Source organism: Musa acuminata, chromosome BXJ1-5 (assembly GCF_036884655.1).
Source record: "Musa acuminata AAA Group cultivar baxijiao chromosome BXJ1-5, Cavendish_Baxijiao_AAA, whole genome shotgun sequence".
NCBI classification, from domain to species: Eukaryota; Viridiplantae; Streptophyta; class Magnoliopsida; order Zingiberales; family Musaceae; genus Musa; species Musa acuminata.
In genome coordinates this window covers 46,228,696-46,248,272 of record NC_088331.1, presented here as the reverse complement: position 1 = coordinate 46,248,272, position 19,577 = coordinate 46,228,696, and the positions used below count along the sequence as shown (strand labels likewise).

Below are 19,577 nucleotides of genomic sequence, written 5' to 3'. Positions count from 1 at the left end.
GAGATAGAAAAATTTGGCTTTTGCATAAGTTATGGTGAAAATTCTTTATTTCGTAATTAAAACACAAAAAAGAAATCTAATCTTCTCCTCCTCCTCTTGAATATTGTATTGTAGGTAATGTGAACCAAATCTTTATTAAATCTTGAGGTGATAGGATTGATTGTCTCTCTCTTTCCAATTAGATTCCCACTAATCCAAAGACAAGTAGACAATTAACACCCCATGAAGCTTGGCTTGTAGTGGCGGCAACCAGACAAAAGGAGATCTAACTTTAAAGATTGGGAGATGCATGTCTTAGATTCTCTAAAACTCACTCCCATCATCTACACCAACTTTGACCCTTTGAGTACACGTACTCCCTGCAAAGTATTCCTTACGGTTGATGCGTCTCTTTCAGTCAGTCGTTTTCAATCGTCCATCTGAACTTGAAGATTCGTGCCGATCTGATTAGTTTGATAGTATAATATGGTTGGTATTTTCTAAAATGCCAACAACGAGGTCTGGGTGGTGTAGTTGGTTATCACGCTAGTCTCACACACTAGAGGTCCCCGGTTCGAACCCGGGCTCAGACACAATTAATATTTATTCTTTTTTTTTACTCCCCCTTCCTTCATCATTCTGGAACCTTCTTCTACCCTTCCCTGTAGTAGTAAGTAGTAGTATGCTGCACCTGCCATTCTTCAGTCTCATACCTTCCATGTGTGTTTCACATGCCCAATCTTGAGTGACAAACAAGAGGATTGAATTGCAATATCCATGACATCATCAAATCAATTCTCTCTCTCTTGACAACATCAATATCAATGACATTCTTCATTCTTAGACCTTCCCTGTTGTGGTAGTATATTTCACATGCCAGCCTTCATTCCATGTGTGTTTTACATGCCCAATCTTGAGTGACAAACAAGAGAATGAAATTGCAACATCAATGACCAACATCAAGTAAAATGTCTCCAAAGAATAGCAAAAGAATATGTCAGGTAGTCTGGTTGATGTCTACTTATCTCAACCCAAAACCTTTACAATTGTAGACATAATAAATTGTTGGCAAAACACACACACATACACACACAATTAGCTAGTAAAACACTCTGCTGGATTCGTTCGAGCCATGTTGACGAGCAGAGAGTGAATGTTCTCCGTTAGCTCTCATACTTGCGTTTCAAATACGCGAGCAAGGTCTTGGACAACCTCCGACATTGGTGGCCTGTACTCTGGCTCTTGCTGCAAAGCAGAATTTAAGTTCAGACATCGATGCATGATGCTCGATTGTTTTGCAAACAAGCAAGCAGAACTAAGTTTATGTTGACCATGGTGTCCGCCTAGGGATGTAAACAAGTAAAGTTATTGTGTCTGGACTTTAATCTTGGTTCCCAGAACTTGGCGTTAGCTAATCTATGCAGTCTACTACCTTGCCAAATTTCCTAAATGCTAAATCTCATATGTATCATGAACAGTAAACTTCCCATACTACACAATCTAATTGATGACCACTGGATAAATAGTCGTTCTCCAAATGTTGATTCTCTTGTAGTAGTAGGTCACATAATCATGAAAAGGAATCTTACCTGTGTACAACGGCTAATAATGTCTGCAAATCTTGAGAGTGATCTTACAGGAAATTGTCCAATGGAAGGATCCATCATTCTTCTCAGTGCATCAATATCATGAAGCTGTGAGCTAGCCCACCGCACAAGATGTTGCTCCGCTCGAGGAAGTGAGCTTCACCAGACAAAAATTTAAGAATGCATGGCTTTCTAACAAATTCACAATAGCAACACAATCTATATCTAGTGATAGTTATTGATGACTAAAGCATACCTGTCAAAGGGCTTGCGCCCAGTAAGGAGTTCTAACATAACAATTCCAAAGCTGTGGACATCACTTTTCTCACTATAATAGCCCGAGTCACTGACTTCTGGAGCATCGTAACAGAATAAAGAGGTTTCTCTGCCTGACAACTGAAAGAAAGAAAAAATTTTACTTTCATAAACAACTCAAACACCGCTAGTTGCATGTTGTTTTAAGAAAAAGCAAATCGTTCAAAAGTTTGGATATTATCTTTATCTCAGGAATCTGGACATCTACAAAAATTTTACTCAGTACATCAGAAATATTGTTCAACTACCAAACTCTTCTTTGTAGCTATTTTGCTCTTAATTTTTCTAAGTCAATAAACAAAGCTCCATTTGTCTATTCTTTCGGTATCAAGTGTAACCATAATTGCTGACATTTGATCAAATTAATCTCATTGTATCTTTCATTAGAATTTGTTAAAATCACAGGATGTGAAATAACTGGACTGTGGTGTAGATTGCCATATTCAAAAACCACAGAGCTCTACATATCAATAATACAATTTTTTTCATGCTTCCTCATTCTTATTTACTCGATATAATAAAAATCCTCAGCTTGGATTTTAGATAATCACGAATAAATGGAAAACAAGTGGTTGAGATTATTTGATTTTGCTTATGGACAAGGCTACAAAGAAACAAGGGTGCTTCATGCGTCTATTATGCACCAATGTTTTGACAAGGACACAGGCTGAACATTTAATATCACATATATGAATTACTTTGTCAGGTTCCACCTAGCAGACAACCATACAGATGTCGGCTCCAGAGTCTGTGTCGGGTGATCAGCTAGCTACCTTAGTGTTAAGAGTTCAAAGGAACTACTTGGTGGCTGAACTGTTTCTCCTGTTATCAGAAATGAGATCTCATATTCAATGAGGCAGTGCCGTCATGTAAGAAACTGTACAAGCTGTCAAGGTCAGAATATTGCTCACCTGAGTAACAAAATCCAATGGTAGTAGTGAATTTAGGCCACATTCAGAAACCTGGACTGCTAGATCATCATTAATGAGGATGTTTCTTGGCTCAAATCTTTGATGCACAATAGGTGGTTGGCAACCCTCATGGAGATACCTTGAGAACAGAATCAAATATGGCTCTATGTTGTCATTTACTTAAAACAAACTAAAAATAAAGTCAACTTACCCAAGAGCTTTTGCAGCTTCCAGTGCTATCTGGATCCGAGCATTCCATGGTAGTTTTCTCTTGAGATCACAGTCATTGTGGAGTATATCATATAGGCTTGTGTTACTGAAGTAATTATAAATGAGTAACTGTTGGCCAAAGTCCATACAGTAACCAACAAGCTCAACGATATTTGGATGTCGAATCTCTGAGATGCTCTTAATTAACTTCAAAAATTCATCGACTGGAAGATTTGAATTCTTATTGTCAAGCTTCAAAACTGCAAATAGCTGTACATAAGATAACTGATTAGATGTGCACCACAACATGACAATTGTATCAACGATACACTGCATGTGCATTTGCTAATGCACAAACTTGAAGAAGCTTCTCTGTTGTCATAACCCTAAGGTTATGGCTAGCACATTCCAGTTTCAATAAGAGGAATATGGCTTGTCAAAAGAGATGCATAGTCAAAGACTCGAAACACATGTATAAGTTTAAGATCTAAAAAAGACAAAGGCAAAGAAATTCCTAGTCAATAAAATTACAGTATGAGCAATACAAAACCAGGTCTATGACACATTTAAATAAAAACTAAGAACTAAGAAAGCCAACTTAATCCATTATCCTTCAGAGACAGATTACAAAGAAGCATAAAAAATCCAGCCAAAAAAGAACTTGATATTTTGGATATCCATATTAAAGAGAATAAACAGGTAAAGGCATTCGAAAGTTTATAGTTCGAAATTAATATCAAGAATTGATTCATGTATGGTCAGCAAGTTAACCATCCAAAAGATTTATTAAGGAAGAGTGCAAGCCAGAGTGAAGCCAAAAGATAATACCTTGCCCTGTGGGAATTCTGCTAGATATACTTGGCCAAATCTACCATCTCGAATCAAGTTCTCCTCACTAAAGCTGTTTGTGAATTGTTGAAGTGAAGAAACAGAAAAAGAAGCTAGAGAAGTTGGAGGATTCAGAATTACAGTCGGATTCCTTTCATCTGTAACAATGGGTTTCACAGTGTTTTTTTCGACAAGTGGTGGCATCAGAGGTGCCCTAGTCCCTTGAATATTAAAACTGCAATCCTGCCTTTTAGTTGGCTCTCCAAGAACTGCTGACAGGAGTACCAATGTAAATTATATAAAAACCAGGAGCCGCTGCATGTGATAAAACATAGTTTATCAAAGAAAAAGCATAATTATTTACCTTCCCCTCCTCTATGGAGTCTGTTAAAATCAGTACTTATCTGAGGCTCCTCTGGTCTTCCATGTCTCCTGATATCCTGCTGTTTATGATCTTCTTCATTGTTCCGTTTATTTTGTTGCCACTTTGATATACAAAGTATTACCACTAGCACTAAAATGATTAGCATAATCACACCAGCACCCACGTATCCAACAACTTTTACTATTGAAATTTTGTTATTATCCAAAGATAGGCCATCATTCTGAGTAGGACCTTCGGAAGAGTTGGCAGGCATGATTACAGGAGCAGGTGCTTGAAAAAAAGGCAATGTCGTTGGTGGGGTTGGAAGTGGTGAAGGAGCAATACTGGTATTGAATGGATTACCATCCTTCCTGCAGTAAGGATCCAATAGTAAGTTGAGCATTTACAGACACAAAAGCACCATTGCACATTTGCATTTCAATTCCTTAGGCAAAAGGAAAGGGTTCGACTATTGAAAAGAAAGGATGAAATGATAGCTAAAGACCACAGACAAAGTAACGTAGGCCTTGTGCCTTTGCTTTCCAACAAGAAATAATATTCAGTCCGCAAGTAAAGTAAGTTGTCAATAGGCACTTACTTGAAATTAGGAATATTAAAAAGATTTGTTGGGATTGGTCCTGAGAACATATTATTTTCTACATTCCTGCTCAACATAAAGTCAAAGAATCACAGTAAGAGAGCTTTATAGCAAATAACGACATAACTCAAAACTTTCATTTACAGTGCGATGAGCCATGTAAGACATAGGCTTTAAAAGAAATATCATGAAAGATACTCAAGTTGTGACAGAAGGTGTGGAGGACAACTGATGCCTTATGCCTCTTAAGAAAGCTTTACATATGAAGTTGTAACCTTCTTAAGGTTAAGATAGGCAAATAGATGGCACAAACCTAAGTTTCTTTGATCAATTTAAACTAAGACAACATGGAAGCAGTTTAAGATACTATTCTTGGTACAATATATGGGAAGACAAATGTTACTTACATCTCGTGGAAAATTGTGCTTCTTGTTACTGTCTGTTATGATGCTCCAGGTACAAACCTATAAAACCCGGTTTAGTCTCACATTAGAAGTGGGCAAGAACATGGATTGACTTATTCAGGTCTAATGGATCTACTACCATTAACCTGAGTTTAAGCATTTTGGACTATTGGTTTGGGATCAATAGGTTAATAAGTCAATTATCCAATCAGGTTGGGTCTTAACAAATGATATAAGAGCCAAGCTAATATTAGGCAGAATGAGAGGCAGTGGGCGAGTTCTCCAATCAGGTTGGGCTGTGACAACCACTATGCAATATCATCAGCTATATCACTAGTTAGTGGCCATTATCAAATCCATATGTTTTCAGCATCATCCAAGCCTTTTTTTACTCATCAACTGGGTTTGTCAGAACTCAAAATTAAAAAAAAAACTGCTAGAATATTTGACAAAGTTTTACAACCAGAAGCTTGCTCCTCTGAAATCAAAACTTGAAAAATACTTCCCTGTTCCCAACTACAGAAAATCTTAGTAGCAGAGGGAATCGCTAGAAAACTTCAAAATGCCGGCTTCTACTTTAAACCAATGTTATTTACGGTAAACCCTCCATGCTTCCCCTATGCTTAAGAAGAGTGGGAGGGGAGAAATGACAAGCTTTCCCATAGAAATTAACATTAATCTCCAAGCTACAATGAGAGCAACAAGTTAATGGAGCAACCCTCGAGATATTTTCCCTATAGGATATCCAAGGACATTAGAGTGGTGACAAGAAGTGTGGCCATTCTTAACTAAATCTCGCTCTGGTAAAACTGGCAACTAGAGCGACCAAACCTTGAATTGATAATTAAGCTCTAGCTTTTTATTCCTATCAGTGTCTATCCAGGTTCCGCTACATGCATAGATGATGATGCACAAATTTGCCACTAGCTTGCATCATGAGGATCGCAAGGTATTGTCCTTTTTAACCAACATCCAACATAGTTTGTCCTCTGGGGCCCATCCCAAAAGGCAACTCAAGGAGAGGTGTCATCAACTCTTATAGAGCTCTTGTCTTCCGAACGCTTAACCAACATTGGATTAATCTATCACCGGCTCAAGCAAGGGGACCATGAGAAATTGTCCATTTTGGGCTACAACCCACATAAAATGGTCTTCTAGGATCCACCTTCAAAGGCTTCCTTGAATAGAGGAGTTGTCAGATTTTATAAGGGTTTGGCTCCCCAACTCCTAAACAAGATGGGACTATATGGTATGACAACGCCTAACTAACTAGCATGTCAGGAGGATAGCATTGCATCATCTCATAAAGCGACCGAAGTATATTAAGGGGATCTCTCGAAAGGCTAGGCTTGTCATCCAAACATGTGGCAAAAATTTAATGCCAGCCCCTCTAACAGCACGAAGGGGTTCATTGTTCTACTCGGTCGATCATTAATAGGGGTTTAGCCTGGTCATTATAAGCCTAATTGGTGACGTTTAAGAGTCATTATATAGATCTCTTAATCATCACATGCTCATTGAATCTGCTGACTTCCATACAGTCAACTAAGGTATAAAAAAAAGGGACTTCAAGTAAAGCCTGAACTTGTCGCGTGTAGCCCTCATCAACTACTAACGCACTTCATGTCATTGTTCCCACCCTTGCTAAAGTTATAATTCCATCAGAGGACCCACCAAACCCATTCCCAGCGCGTCCTTTGTTTCCTTGCAGGTTGGAGCTCTAAGCTGTTGGATAACTACCTAGGTATAGGCCATGTTGGATCCAACATCTCACATGAATTGGATGATCAAAATGAGCTTCATCAATAAATAATATAATTTCTTTTCTATTTTTTACTTGAATATATATATCCACATGTTTTTTTTACTTTCTCATCATCAATTCTGATATGATATGGAATATTAAAGAGAGGTGCATGAAGAAAGTACAAATCTTGTAGAGGAAGATCTTGCAAGACATCAAGGGTGCCAGATAGTTGATTATTCTGGATGTGCCTGCACCACAGAAGAAACAAACATGTAAATAAAAGATCTTAAAGGAAGATGCAGAATAAACATTAACAAAAGAGAAAACATACAATGTAGTGAGAGAGGACAAACTCTCCATAGATGGCGGAAGTTTGCCGGTCAAATTGTTATAAGAGAGATCCCTGTATCAGCAGAAGGGTAAGAATATGAGTGTCCAGATGGTACAAAATAATTTACACCGAAGTGATGGGTTCCTACAAGTTTATGAGTCCAGTGAGAGTCTGGAAAGCATCAGGCAATTCCCCGGACAAGAGATTGTTATTCAGTGACCTGCAGAAACAAATGGAAGAATTAATAATCATATCAACAATACTCCTCACCAAATGCTTGACTACATATAAAAACATTGGATGAACTCACATGTCCGATAAAAGTGTCAGTTCAGATAGTGAGCCCGGGATGCTTCCTTTTAACTGATTGTCTGAAAGAAAACTGTCACAAGCAAATAAAGCCACGAAAGATACTTCTAGACAATCATTACCGTAAAATAACAAACCACTTGAGAAAGAAAATACAAAAGGCTAGGAGATTAACAACATACAACTTCCTTATCGTAATAGGTAAGCCCTCTGGTATACTGCCACCAATTTGGTTATTGCTCAGGTCCCTATAATAATACAGTCAAAACACATCAAATGGTCAGCCATTGACCAGCAGGATAATTATGCTTAACAACGTGAACAGTATCAAATATTACTATTGCAAAAAGGGAAAAGAAAAGCAATATCAGAATCTTGTCATTATGACAACAAATCAAGGGAAACACTTTCAGTGTCAATACTTACATTGTTATCAACGAAGTAAAATTTGCTAACTGATCACCCAATTCTCCTCCCAAATTTGCGCCATTGAGTATTCTATCAGAGAAGAAATCTATTAGACGAGGGGAACAGAACAGATAGAAAGAAGAAATATTCTTGGGAGCTTTTGGAACTTCACATTGCCGTAATGTTTGAGTTGACGCACTCAACTCCTTGCCAGCCATCATTGCAGGGGTCTCCCCCAAGTGAAGTCCATTCAGGAAGCGGAGGGAGGCCCAGCGCAACATAAAGGTAATTTATGGCATAAACTGGAAGCAGACTTGCTCAGATAACCTCCCCAGAGTTGCAGAATTGGCATTTGCATGATAAGTGTTCGAAGCTTACCATCTTGTTCATATGTGTAACCATGGGAAAATGGTACGTAAAACAGCACAGTCAGAACCAGAGTAAAACAAGGGAACAACCTCAACTCCAAAATTCCCATTAGATTCTTTTCACCAAAATTGCATGTTCTGCACTCCAACATCAAAGACAAAGAACTTGAATCAGATGAGATATAAAAAAGACAGCTTTACATTCTAAAACTGAAAGAACTCGCAGAAAATTCTTGGAAAAGATCAACAAAACATATATCCAGTCAAATCTCACTCCTAAAATCTGAAAAGGATTTACAAAATCCTTTTCTTGGCCACTCATCCGCGAACATTTCCTTAAGACACCGAAGCTTCTCCCCTAAAGACCGCAATTACAACCTTGTTATAAAAAAAACAGGAATCCGATCCTACTGTATACACGTGAGAGGCATCAACTTCCCAAGAATCCAAGAAAGGGGGGAAAAAAGCGTATCTTGCAGGAGTTTAAGCCAGAGCAGAGTGTGAGAAACCCATAAAACCCCCTTAAACAGCTCGAGAAAATGTTACAGAAGAAGCAAACGAACAAGAAGATGAGACAAAGGAAAGCACCGGTTGGAGAGAAGGGGAGACACCGACCTGGTTAGAATCCCCAGCGGAAATGTTGGCGCAACGCTTGAGACGAAGCTGATGATGAGCACAATAGTACTGGGCGAGTGCTTATAAAGGGCAAAAGACGACAGCGAAGAAAGAGAAGGGAAGAGTAAAGGAAGAGGAGGAGCGTGAAAGAGAGAGAGAGAGAGAGGCTATGCTTTGGTAGTTTGAAGGCTTCTTTTTCTTCTTTGCTTTGCTGCTTCCTTTTCTTTCTATGCTTTGTTTACCACTGTGGATGGATGATGCAGGCGGGTAAATCTGTGGGTTCGATTCCACGTGTGGAGCCAGGTCGGCGAGACTGTGGGCCCCGCTGAGACGCTGGGTTCACTGAAGGCGACGGGTACGACGCTGAGTCGTCATTAGATTCGGCGCGTAGCCATCCGAACGCATCTTAGTCGTACACGTTTTGCTTTCACAGTCGTAGACGGCACATCATCAGTGTCTCCCATATGATTTCTATGCATAGATTTATATGTTTAGCATATCGGACAATAGGAAATAGCATCAAGAGATGATAGGAAATAAGGTTATTTTGTAAGATAAAAAATGCTATAATAGAAAGAAATGAACTAATATTTGAGTGAATTCTCAAAAAAATATAGATTTTTTTAGAGAAGTGATCCCCATATCCAAAAGCTTTTTTTTTTATTTTTCTATAATCGATCTTTTTTTTATTTTTCTATTAATCGATCCATCGGGTGAATTATAATTTTTTTCATATTATATTATAATATTTTTAGTAATATCAAAAATATTATAACATAGTATAGAAATATTATGTTATAGTATGATATAGTGTTTTCCTAATTTTTTTAAAACAAAAACACTATATCATAATGTTTTCGTATTGCTGAAAACATTATAACATAGTATAAAAATAATATAAATATAAATATACTATTTTTATACTGCAAAGTATATTTTTGGTATTTGCTAAAAATATTACAAATATTCCAAGTATTACTTTAAAAAAATAGAGTTGTTTGGAAATTCGAAAAATGAGATTTTTTTTTTGGTTGAAAATTCACCTTTAATATTTGATTATTCTATAACGCATACAACTCTCATCATTAACCTCACATCGCTGCAGAGCTCGTAGCCATCAACTCCAATGCAGCGTCCACGAGAGAGCAGAGTGGTGTGCCGTGCCGGCTCAGTCCCACACTACCAGAGAATACATTGAAGCATTCCAGCTCCGATGTGGTTTCTGAGACGCTCTCAAGCTCCTTCTCCATTCCCAGATCACTGAAAACCCTAATGCACTTGGTGTCACAGTTCATCATCCACATCGCGATCTCTATCACGAACCTCCTCATTCTCGGCACCTTTACGGATGGGTAGTGGTACCTCTGCAGTACTCGCACCAGTGTCTCTGCAAATTCCTCCTCCCTGATTCCGAGTTGCTCCATTTGCATGGCGAATTCTTCGGCATCCATGAATCTGAGGACTTGTGCTGCAAGGCCGAGGGATACTTCCAGCAGTTTCACCTCTGCTGTTGTGATTGCCTTCACGACCTGCATGGCGCAGTGAGACGGTGAGACCAAATAGTATTGGGTGTAGATCACTGAAGCTTTCTTGAGTGGGGCTTACTGTGCCAATGGCGGCAGTGACTCCTCTCAAGCAGAACAGGTATTCGTGCCCTGCATGCTTGCACAGGTTGCGGAGGATCCTCGAGGCGTTGATGCGAAGCACCGGATCGTGCAATGCTTCCGCGAGCCTCCCCACCACGTTCATCTCCTTCAGAATCCTGCAGCAATTGGCCTTGCTATCCAGTGCCAGCATCGCCAGAGCCTCCCCTGCTTCCACCTTCACGGCATTCTGCTGCTGCATGAAGAAGATCCTCAGCAGCTCTTTGATCATCCCGCCGGTGACGCCAATCCTCTCCCTCGCCTCTTCGTCCATCGCAAGACTCGTCAGGATCTCGATCCCGAGCTTCTGAATCACCGTGTGGTTCTCCCCGTACTGCAGGATCCCCCTGATATTGCTGACTGTGAATACGATCTCCGATATCTCCTGCCGGAGCAGCTTCCCTGTCTGCCCTGTCGTGCTTGCAAGCATCTTCACCACCTGCAGTGACCGCTTCACTGCCTTGACTTGAGACTCCGTTGCGCTTTCCCTCCTCCCCAGCGTCTCCCCGTCGCTGGTGAAGCCTATGATCTTGGCTAATAGACCTCTGGTGTTGCCGATCTTCCCGCAGTTGTCGTGGTCCTTGGCAAGCTTCTTAAGTATCAGCAAGCCTAATAGGTTGAACACGGAGAACCCGTAGTTTGCGTGGTCGGCAGCGGCGGCGGCGGCGCCGCACAGGTGCGATGCCTCGTCAGGCCCCGAATTCGAGTTGCTCTGGCCTGTGTACAGCAACGAAGAGATTGATTCCATGACTCCGGATATTCCCGCCACGCGGAGCGCGTTCTGCTTCTTTCCGGCGAGCTTCGAGACGATGACCGCCGCCGACCTCCTGATCTCCTCCTCGGCCGGGTTCTTCCAGTTCAGCATCTCGATGAGCCTCTCGATGACCGGGGTCGACGTGCCAATCTTGCGCAAGGTGGCGTCGGCGAAGCGGTGGCTGGTGGAGAACTTGAGCAGGATGCGAGCGCCGATGAGCTGCTCGTCGCGGGAGCTCGAGCCGAGGAGCTCCTCCGCGAAGGTGACGAGGTCCATCTTGAGCCCGTCGAAGATGCTTCCCTCGACGCACTTGGAGTAGGCGTCGTAGAAGAACCTCTTGATGGACACCATGCCGGCGTCGCCGAAGTGGCACTCCCTGTTGACCTCCTCGAGCAGCAGGCGGTAGCTCACCTTCCACTCCCAGTATGCCTTCTCGGCCAGGAACAGGAGCGCTTCCGCCAGCGCCAGGCTGTAGAAGATGTCGAGTGCTGCCTTGCGGTTCTTCTTGTCGGGGTCGTCCGGGCGCAGCTGGCCGAAGTCCTGATCCACCAGCCGCATGAGCGAGAGCGAGACGCAGGCGGAGGCGGCGAGCAGCTGCAGCCAGTAGAGGACTCGGCTGACGTTCCGGGTGAGGAAGACCCAGCCGGAGAATGGGAGGAGGGGAACGTCGGATGTGTGCCACGTCCGCGGCGGCGGGTCTTTCGACGTCGGGTCGCTGGCCATTTCGACGCTGCTCGGGATTCTCGTGGTGTGGATCGAGAATGGCCGGAAGATGAGCTTGAGAGATCGGAAGAGGAGGCGAGAGCTGGACTTCAGGGCTCGAAAGCTCAACCGCCCGGCCTCGGTGAGCGACCAGGTGGCCTGGTGCTGCCACTCCAGCTCGTGGCTCCGGCTAAAGATACGGGCTCCTTCGATGAGGAGGATGATGGTGATGAACCAGAAGTCTTTCTTTCCCAGCGCGATGGCGAAGCCGCCGAGCAGGACGACGGTCGCCCAGATGAAGCCCAAGGTGCCGAGGCCGCTGGCGGCCTTCTCGAGAATGGCAAGCCGGAGCGCGAAGAGCGTCAGCTTCTTCTCCGGGGCTCCAACGTCGCCACTGTCTCTGCATAGGCCACTCAAGTCGGGATCGCCATCGACGCTCTTCGGTGGATCGTTCGTCTCTCTCTGGGGCTCGAAGAACGCCGAGCTGTAATTATCAGCGAGCTTGACGCTTGCACTCATGGATTGCTCGACGATATGCAGTCGGACACTCGGCTCGCCATCTCCTGATTGCTCCATGGGAAGACGACTAAGAGAGCTCCGTGCCTTCGAAGTACAGAATCGTAGAGCAAACTCCGATCGAACATGGCTCGATTGAGAAGAAGATGGCGGCTTTTATGGGAATAAGATTGACAGCATTACAGAGAGAGGTAGGAGGAAGGAAGAAGAAGGCCAACTTTGCATGGATTTGGCTGGAAACTAACTGATTCTCCATAAAGCAAGCAGAAACAAGGATGGTTTGGTATGCGAGGATGAGGTATACACCAAGAACTGTAAGGACAATTCAGCAAGAGATGAGAGCTGGATGAACTTGGGGGGCAAGTGTTTCTTGGCCTAGTTGGAGAGCAAGAAGAGTGAAGCTTGTGGCATTGGATGATCCCCTCTGCTTGTAGGAGTTGACTTTTCAGCTAAAGTAAATGTGTACATTGTGTCAATGGACATCGATACTTGGAACGTTGAACAGAAGTATAAATACTGGGAGATTTTACAGAGTTGTCATTTTGCTTAACTAGTCAACTAGGCCGCTCTCCATAGATGATGAGGTCAATGACAACATAGACTTAGCTTAAGAATCACAGGAACCATATGAGCCAGTGAGGAGAAAGATGGGGATGGTTGCTTGGTTACATGCTTCCAAGAAACCATTGCTGCTGTCATGTCACTCCTAAACTGAATGCCGCTTGATTCAGTCAAGTGCTTGAAATGGAGCTTTCCAGTTTGGACTCCACTGCAGTGGGTGGCACCTTTCCATGTTTATGTTACTTGGGTTTAGGTCTCAAGGGAAGGGATGTGTTTCCTTGAGAGAGGAGCCATAAGTGATGAGCTGTTGTGAGGTCTAGCAAAGGAGTCTTTAAAGAAACCCCCTTGTTTTGTTTCTTTTGAGTGTGGCAATGTCTGTCCTAAATCTTTGGGAGAAGTCGAGGAAAAGAGAGTAGGATAGGGAAAGCTGTTTCTTGATACATAAACCAAGCATACATGTATTGCAAGTAAGGAAATGATGATACAATGCATGATTGGAACATCTAGTAATTGTAGGATGAGAGTTTTTATATCAGCAGAGAATATTTTAATAAATGCGACATAAATTAAATACTTTGTGTTGCAAAAATAATAACCAACTTATGTAATAAAGAAGTCGATTATCTTAGTTGCAAAGATATTGGTTACGGAGAGTCGTATTCTCATAAATGAATTATAGTCGTCTTAGAAGTATCGCACAATACCCCATCTAAATCAACATAATATAGGCATAATAATCTTTACGATAAATCCCTGTGAAAAACATTCCAAGTGAAGCAACAAAATTTTTTTCATGCATCATTAACATAATTTTACAAAGTATTACATCAGTAGAACTTTTGGACCGACAAAAATTAGATTCATTCGATGATCCTGGCAATCCGATACGTCTGAGCCGACAACCACGAAAATTATGCAAATCTCAGTACTGTCACAGCCACCAGTGTAGCAGCTCTGAAGAGAATATCATTCATGCTTCTCCTAAGCTTGCTTGTGATATCCTCCTCCTTGAGATTCAGCTTGCCGGAGTGTTTACTAATATAAATAATTGTGTCTCTCAACCCAATGATGGCCGATGAAAGCCAAAACAACCCAAATCCAAATCCAGTGTTCAACAGCCTGGTGGCACACAAAGGCACCCTTCCACATGCAAGTTTGTACACAACAGAGAATATAACAGCAAGGCCAGTACCAGCAATCCCGGCAGAAAATTGGGTGAGTAATTGGCTAATCTCAGCACCTGATTTCTTAAGCGAGAGGACTCTTGTGCTGCCCCCTTTGTCTAGAATAACAGAAAGAAGGCTTTCACAGGCATGAAAATAGTTCCTCTGGTAAAGGTCACGCTCTCTTCCTATTCTTTTGTTTTTTTTCTTCTTAGGCAACATTTTCAGCTTCATATCAGGGCTGAACACACAGAAAGATTAGGTATGTAAAAAGGACGTAAAATGTGCATTATAAAAATTATGTATGCACTAACATAACCTTGGATCCATATATTAGGGTATACCTCTTCAGAGGAGCAACTGTTGGGGAAGCCACCTGTCTGTGAGATTGTGAGCGTCCATGACCCCTTCTGTACGTAAAGCAGATGCACATCGCATGAGAAATAGTTATTTTAAAAAGGACATAAATAAATCATTATCGCAACATTAAGGAATAGCAACTCAGTAGTCTTCATGTAAACACCTCTTTTTTATTTTTTTTTTGCTTCCTAATATTTTTATCCGTTTTAGTGATTTTCTAGTCTATTATTATCATGTGTATTTCCGATCCTATTCCTTCTTTTTCTTTTGTTTATAGTGTTTACTTGACAAAGCTAAAAACCACCACAAAGGTTGGCTAATTTCGGTCGACGATAACCAGGTTGGTTCTGAGCATTCTTATTTGAGAATCCAATCAGCCCCAAGTTCTGGTTCCTATCTTCAACAAGGTCCAATTCTTGTGACCTCACAAAAAATTACAATATTAATAACATAGTTAAACTACAACATTGGTAACATAGTTAACGTTATCCTTGATGCTGAGCATCTGTCGTGGAAAAATAAGCCAATCTGTCAATAATGAATCCTGAACAACATTTTCACATTGTGTAGCAAGTTTTAGCGCTGTGACCAGAAATTTATGTAGCTTTTGGGCAACGTAAATTCAGTTTGTTTGTGAGCAGAGTTGATTCAGGAGGAGGGAGGGGAACCAATAAAAAATGATGCTTAACGAATAAGTAGACATGTTTATAAACAGAACAAAACAACCAAATGATATTCGAAATACAAGAATCTAAATCTTAACATGTTTAGTAAACAAAAAATACTGTTAAGTCAACATAAAGTAATTATCATAAATGAGTTAAAAGTAGATCTGATCAAGAATTTTTCGAATGATAAAAGGAAGGCCTACCTTGTGAAGAATGGGACTAGCAATGATTGCTTACTGCCAATTATTGTTCTTTTCGGAAGATCAAACTCTGGAACAGTTGGTATTAGATATTCCATTTGAGTTGCACTGCATGCAAACAAAAGTGTGCCATTTGGATGTACTGTGAAATATTTAGTATCAGAGGAATTCCCAACAAAACCCAGCTTATGCTCTGGGGCATAAATCTGTCTTTGTATATGTAGAGGATGCTGAGAATCATCCATTTCAGCCTCATATACGGAAGACTTGCCATTCACAGTTACATGGGGTGAAGGCAACATGTCAATAGTCATATCATGAAACCCCATGACTTCTGAAAGTAAAGAAACATCTAGGCCTTCGCCTTCTACAATGTTTGATCCAGACCAAAGAAACTCCAATATTTTCTCATTTCTCATGCACTTCTCTGCGATTCCAGAGCTGAAAAGCACCGAGTCAGGATGTGAATCTGTTTAAAAAAGAGAAGAGTTATTGAAACCATAGAATTTGGGAAGGGAAATAAGGAAACCCAATTTGCACATAAATCAAACAAAAAAGGTATTAGTCACTTCAAAGCTTCAAAGTACTAAATTATTTTTTTAGACATATATGTTCCTTTGAATAATCTCTTTATTTTAAAATCTTTAGGAAAACGCATCTCATTAACTAGTGAAATTGCTGCAAGGCAATCTGTGTTGCCTTTTTACTGGAGGGAGGCACAATAGTCATGCATAAACATACATTCAGATCATGAAGATCTCTACATAGAGTTGTGAGAGTGGAATAGCCTAGAGTTGCATCTAAGCAAATTATTACAAAGAAAAACACAATTTATAAAATTACTATTTATTACAAGAAAAAAGGGATACTCCCTTTACCATTCGTATACTTTAAAATGATGCTTGTTGAATCTAATACAACATACCAATTACAAACTGTCCATTTGTCAACATAGGATTTAAGTGTTCTAAGTTTTCTTAATTTCTATTTTTATGATAATCACTTCCCATCCCTGGATGCAAACATGTTGCAAACTACTAAAGCTCAAGATCAACGAATGATGATATTATTAATCAATTCAAACTGCCAAAGTTTTCTTGCATTGGCAAAGGAGGTGCCGGATGATATTAAAGAATTATAGGTGTTTTGAGTCATTATACCTTACTTTTAGACATATTGTAGTGTTTCAACTCGTACAAGCAATATAACAACCATAACTATGACTTTTGGGTTCAATAAGCGTAGTTAGCTAAACATTATATTCAAACAAATTCTGAAAACAGCTAGAAAAAATTTAAAAGAAACAAAAAAAAAGTAAAAACTATACTCAATGTTTGGGAATTCACACACTAGCTTTTGGTCAGTGTCAAATGAGCCAAGTATCCAACAAAGGTACTTCCTAGATCGTCACTGAAACAATATAATTTTAAGTGCATGATGATCAGAGTTGTTCATGCATCAGTATGTACCATTTTATTTGTCGGTCATAATCCTTTTCCAACTATTAAATAAATAAATAGATATATCTGAATATATACAAGAACGAAAAACAGGGTGCCTTCATGATGCCACTCTTCCAACTGAACAAATATGGCGAGAGAGGAAAGCAACCTAGTAGAATCAGCACTATTTTCTAACAAGTAATAAATAAAATTAAAAGTATGCATCCAGAGTCCTTTTTTTTTCACCTCTCTTTTATTTGTACTATCAGCAGATGAGGCAGTACAAATGTTGGCTTGGCTCAGTAAACCAGGATGTAGTACTAGCATCCAACAAGCACCCTTGCTCGGCCAGAAATTAGAACCTAGGAAATTGTACTTAAATACTAAGAGATGATTGACCCATCAACCAAGAAGATTTATAAATCTGCTATTGGTTATAAATGTACTTTCATGTCTCATATAACACTTGTCATGATTTAAGTTTTTTCTTCATAAAGTGTTTGCAGACAAGCATCCGTTATTTACAAAATGGTATTTACACATAGAAGAGCATCAGAGAAAGATAAATCCCCATATGGACTTTTGTCTATCAACTGGAACCTACATATAGAAAACAATAACATCAATAATGAGATTTCTTAAAAATTCCAGTAGAAATAAAGGATTTATGTTTATCGACTGGTGGTCACACAAACAAAAACAGTGTCAACGAAAATACTAAACTTCATCCTACAATACCACTAAGCTGCAGACCTTGCATGTTAATAAGCACATGGCTTTCAATCATCGGAGATATCCTGGCTGATTGATTATTCTCTAGCAACAAATGCATTGGTCGCCTCAAATCTTCAAGATGCTGTGCATTAAACTGAACAGAACCAGATCTTAATGCATCTTTCTTTCTACCATGAAGTGGAAGCAGATTTTGAAACTCCTGCATCATCAAGGAACAAATTTAACATTTTGGGACAAAAACATCAAGCAACATCCACAGAGAAGCATTTGGAAAATATCAACATTACAAAAGAACTGTTGCATCCTTATGAAATTTTCATCAGAAGGTAGCGAAAATGATGTTGGTGAATACACGCCAAATCCATCTTTCTTCTAGTTCTACGAGAATGTTAAGGTTTCACTGACTTCTGTATTATACAAGATTTCCGGCGACCGATACTTCAAAGACCAACTAAAAGATTTAAGAGAAATAGGAGCAAGTAAAATCTGAGAGGCCTTCATCAAGCTTTGTTTCAAGCACGAGTCTGCTCTAGTGAATTAAAAAACTAGCTAGGATCAATATACAGAAAAAATCAGGAGGCAGAATGAAAGCATAGAAATCCAGGAGAGCTTCAAGAAGTTCCTTTTTTCCGCCTTTCCATGAAATTTAAAATCAAACGAGAGACCACTTAACCCTTCTTGCTCTTGCTGCAATGATGACTACTGCTAGCTCTGATGTGGAACGTGAATGTAAATGAGTTGAATCCAGTACTGCACAAAGGTCCCTCGATCTAAATGAATCTAAAAGAAAGAAATAAGGTTTGTGTGGGAAAAGATGAAACCCTAGTCTAAAGCATCTTGCTGTACAACTATTTTAAGTGTCAATGCGCATCAATATCAATTTTGGAACCGAGATACAGCAACAAATTTTTCCAAGAATTGTCAGACTGACATATCCAACAAAACACACCTTAATTATTGCTCGAATCCCAAAAAATTGTAGATGGAGGCATTAAGATTTCAACTCAATTATCAAGAAACTGTTCTCTCTACCTTGGGGGCCTTACAGAGACCCCGATGCTCGGGGTGGAGGATTGCCGGCGGAAGGGCAGCGGAAGCAACGAGGGAAAACTCCACCATCCCGCGAATCCGAAGAAGAACACCACCGCGAACAACAACCACAACAGCGCGATCTGCGAGATGAGGTAGCGGCGTGGAAGAAACCGGAGGCTGTTGGGGATTTCTGCGGATCCCCGGCCTCACAAAAGGCCGGTGAAAATTAGGGGGCGAGGATTGGATTGGAGCCGCAAGAACTCGTGGCTTTGGGGAAGGATTCGACTTCGACAAGGACAACAATGACTTCGCCCTCGCATGGCGTTATCTTTGTTGGACGCCACCTCAGTTGTCTTATTATTATTATTATTATTATCGACACCGTCATCATTACCTGTAGAAGGTTGTTAAGACTACGGATTTGGAATTATGCATGTCCAAAGAATCGTTATTAACCCCTGAAAAGTTGTTTTGAATATTAAAAGAAATTATCATTTTTTATATTAATGATTTAAATATCTTTAGAAATTATGTTATAGCACATAAAGTCATTCACGTTAATAAATGAACAATGCTGGCTATGGGGTTCGAACCCATGCGCACTTATGTGCAGAAGATCTTAAGTCTTCCCCCTTAACCACTCGGGCAAACCAGCTTGTATGAATGTTTTCATTTATTATTTTATTTATAACTAATTAATTGAAGACTTGAAAGTTTCTAACCTATTTAATAGATTAAAATAATTGGTCAAAATAAATTTTCATTAACGAAAATAAAACAGAGTCATGATGATATTTTGGAGATTATGTATGACAAATAAAAACATCA

General features: G+C 40.3%; 3 protein-coding genes and 2 non-coding genes across 9 annotated transcripts; 1 reads left to right on the top strand and 4 right to left on the bottom strand.

Annotated features, from left to right (window-relative positions):
- The first annotated feature begins 498 nt into the window (after positions 1 to 498).
- TRNAV-CAC (transfer RNA valine (anticodon CAC)) lies at positions 499 to 572 on the top strand. The gene has a single exon. It is a non-coding gene; the product is annotated as a tRNA-Val (tRNA).
- Positions 573 to 892: 320 nt separating this feature from the next.
- Positions 893 to 9,162, bottom strand: LOC135674643 (protein STRUBBELIG-RECEPTOR FAMILY 3-like). Of its 5 annotated transcripts, XM_065184693.1 has the most exons (18): positions 8,974 to 9,158; positions 8,369 to 8,496; positions 8,163 to 8,292; positions 8,009 to 8,080; positions 7,765 to 7,830; positions 7,584 to 7,655; positions 7,422 to 7,493; positions 7,274 to 7,345; positions 7,125 to 7,190; positions 4,792 to 4,857; positions 4,446 to 4,564; positions 4,194 to 4,343; positions 3,830 to 4,101; positions 3,003 to 3,271; positions 2,792 to 2,930; positions 1,822 to 1,961; positions 1,569 to 1,722; positions 893 to 1,224 (listed from the first exon to the last, which is right to left on the bottom strand). In XM_065184693.1, exons 2-18 carry the CDS (start codon positions 8,466 to 8,468, stop codon positions 1,150 to 1,152), a joined length of 2,034 nt encoding a protein of 677 aa, XP_065040765.1. In that variant the 5' UTR covers positions 8,469 to 8,496; positions 8,974 to 9,158; the 3' UTR covers positions 893 to 1,149. The 5 variants fall into 5 exon arrangements, with proteins under 5 accessions (XP_065040765.1, XP_065040763.1, XP_065040764.1 ...); XM_065184691.1 differs by having other exon boundaries at positions 4,194 to 4,564; positions 8,974 to 9,157; XM_065184692.1 differs by having other exon boundaries at positions 3,830 to 4,098; positions 4,194 to 4,564; positions 8,974 to 9,157.
- An 820-nt stretch (positions 9,163 to 9,982) lies between these two features.
- On the bottom strand, positions 9,983 to 13,030 carry LOC135675178 (uncharacterized). Its single transcript, XM_065185452.1, has 2 exons — positions 10,579 to 13,030; positions 9,983 to 10,502 (listed from the first exon to the last, which is right to left on the bottom strand). The coding sequence occupies exons 1-2, from the start codon at positions 12,646 to 12,648 to the stop codon at positions 10,065 to 10,067; spliced, it is 2,508 nt and encodes an 835-aa protein (XP_065041524.1). The 5' UTR covers positions 12,649 to 13,030; the 3' UTR covers positions 9,983 to 10,064.
- Positions 13,031 to 13,921: 891 nt separating this feature from the next.
- LOC135674642 (uncharacterized) lies at positions 13,922 to 19,062 on the bottom strand. Its single transcript, XM_065184690.1, has 5 exons — positions 18,750 to 19,062; positions 17,736 to 17,916; positions 15,544 to 16,009; positions 14,657 to 14,722; positions 13,922 to 14,553 (listed from the first exon to the last, which is right to left on the bottom strand). The coding sequence occupies exons 1-5, from the start codon at positions 18,834 to 18,836 to the stop codon at positions 14,061 to 14,063; spliced, it is 1,293 nt and encodes a 430-aa protein (XP_065040762.1). The 5' UTR covers positions 18,837 to 19,062; the 3' UTR covers positions 13,922 to 14,060.
- A 259-nt stretch (positions 19,063 to 19,321) lies between these two features.
- On the bottom strand, positions 19,322 to 19,404 carry TRNAL-UAA (transfer RNA leucine (anticodon UAA)). The gene has a single exon. It is a non-coding gene; the product is annotated as a tRNA-Leu (tRNA).
- Between the last annotated feature and the right edge of the window lie 173 nt (positions 19,405 to 19,577).

Coding starts and splice junctions, on each gene's coding strand:
- LOC135675178 (XM_065185452.1), bottom strand. CDS start 12,648: ATGGAGCAATCAGGAGATGGCGAGCCGAGTGTCCGACTGCATATCGTC. Junction 10,503..10,578: donor TCACTGCCGCCATTGGCACA/GTAAGCCCCACT, acceptor TGCGCCATGCAG/GTCGTGAAGGCAATCACAAC.
- LOC135674643 (XM_065184691.1), bottom strand. CDS start 8,468: ATGGGAATTTTGGAGTTGAGGTTGTTCCCTTGTTTTACTCTGGTTCTG. Junction 4,858..7,124: donor GATCTTCCTCTACAAGATTT/GTACTTTCTTCA, acceptor TATGTTGAGCAG/GAATGTAGAAAATAATATGT. Junction 4,565..4,791: donor TTTAATATTCCTAATTTCAA/GTAAGTGCCTAT, acceptor TCCTTACTGCAG/GAAGGATGGTAATCCATTCA.
- LOC135674642 (XM_065184690.1), bottom strand. CDS start 18,836: ATGGTGGAGTTTTCCCTCGTTGCTTCCGCTGCCCTTCCGCCGGCAATC. Junction 17,917..18,749: donor GTCTCTGTAAGGCCCCCAAG/GTAGAGAGAACA, acceptor TTGATGATGCAG/GAGTTTCAAAATCTGCTTCC. Junction 14,723..15,543: donor CTAGTCCCATTCTTCACAAG/GTAGGCCTTCCT, acceptor CTTTACGTACAG/AAGGGGTCATGGACGCTCAC.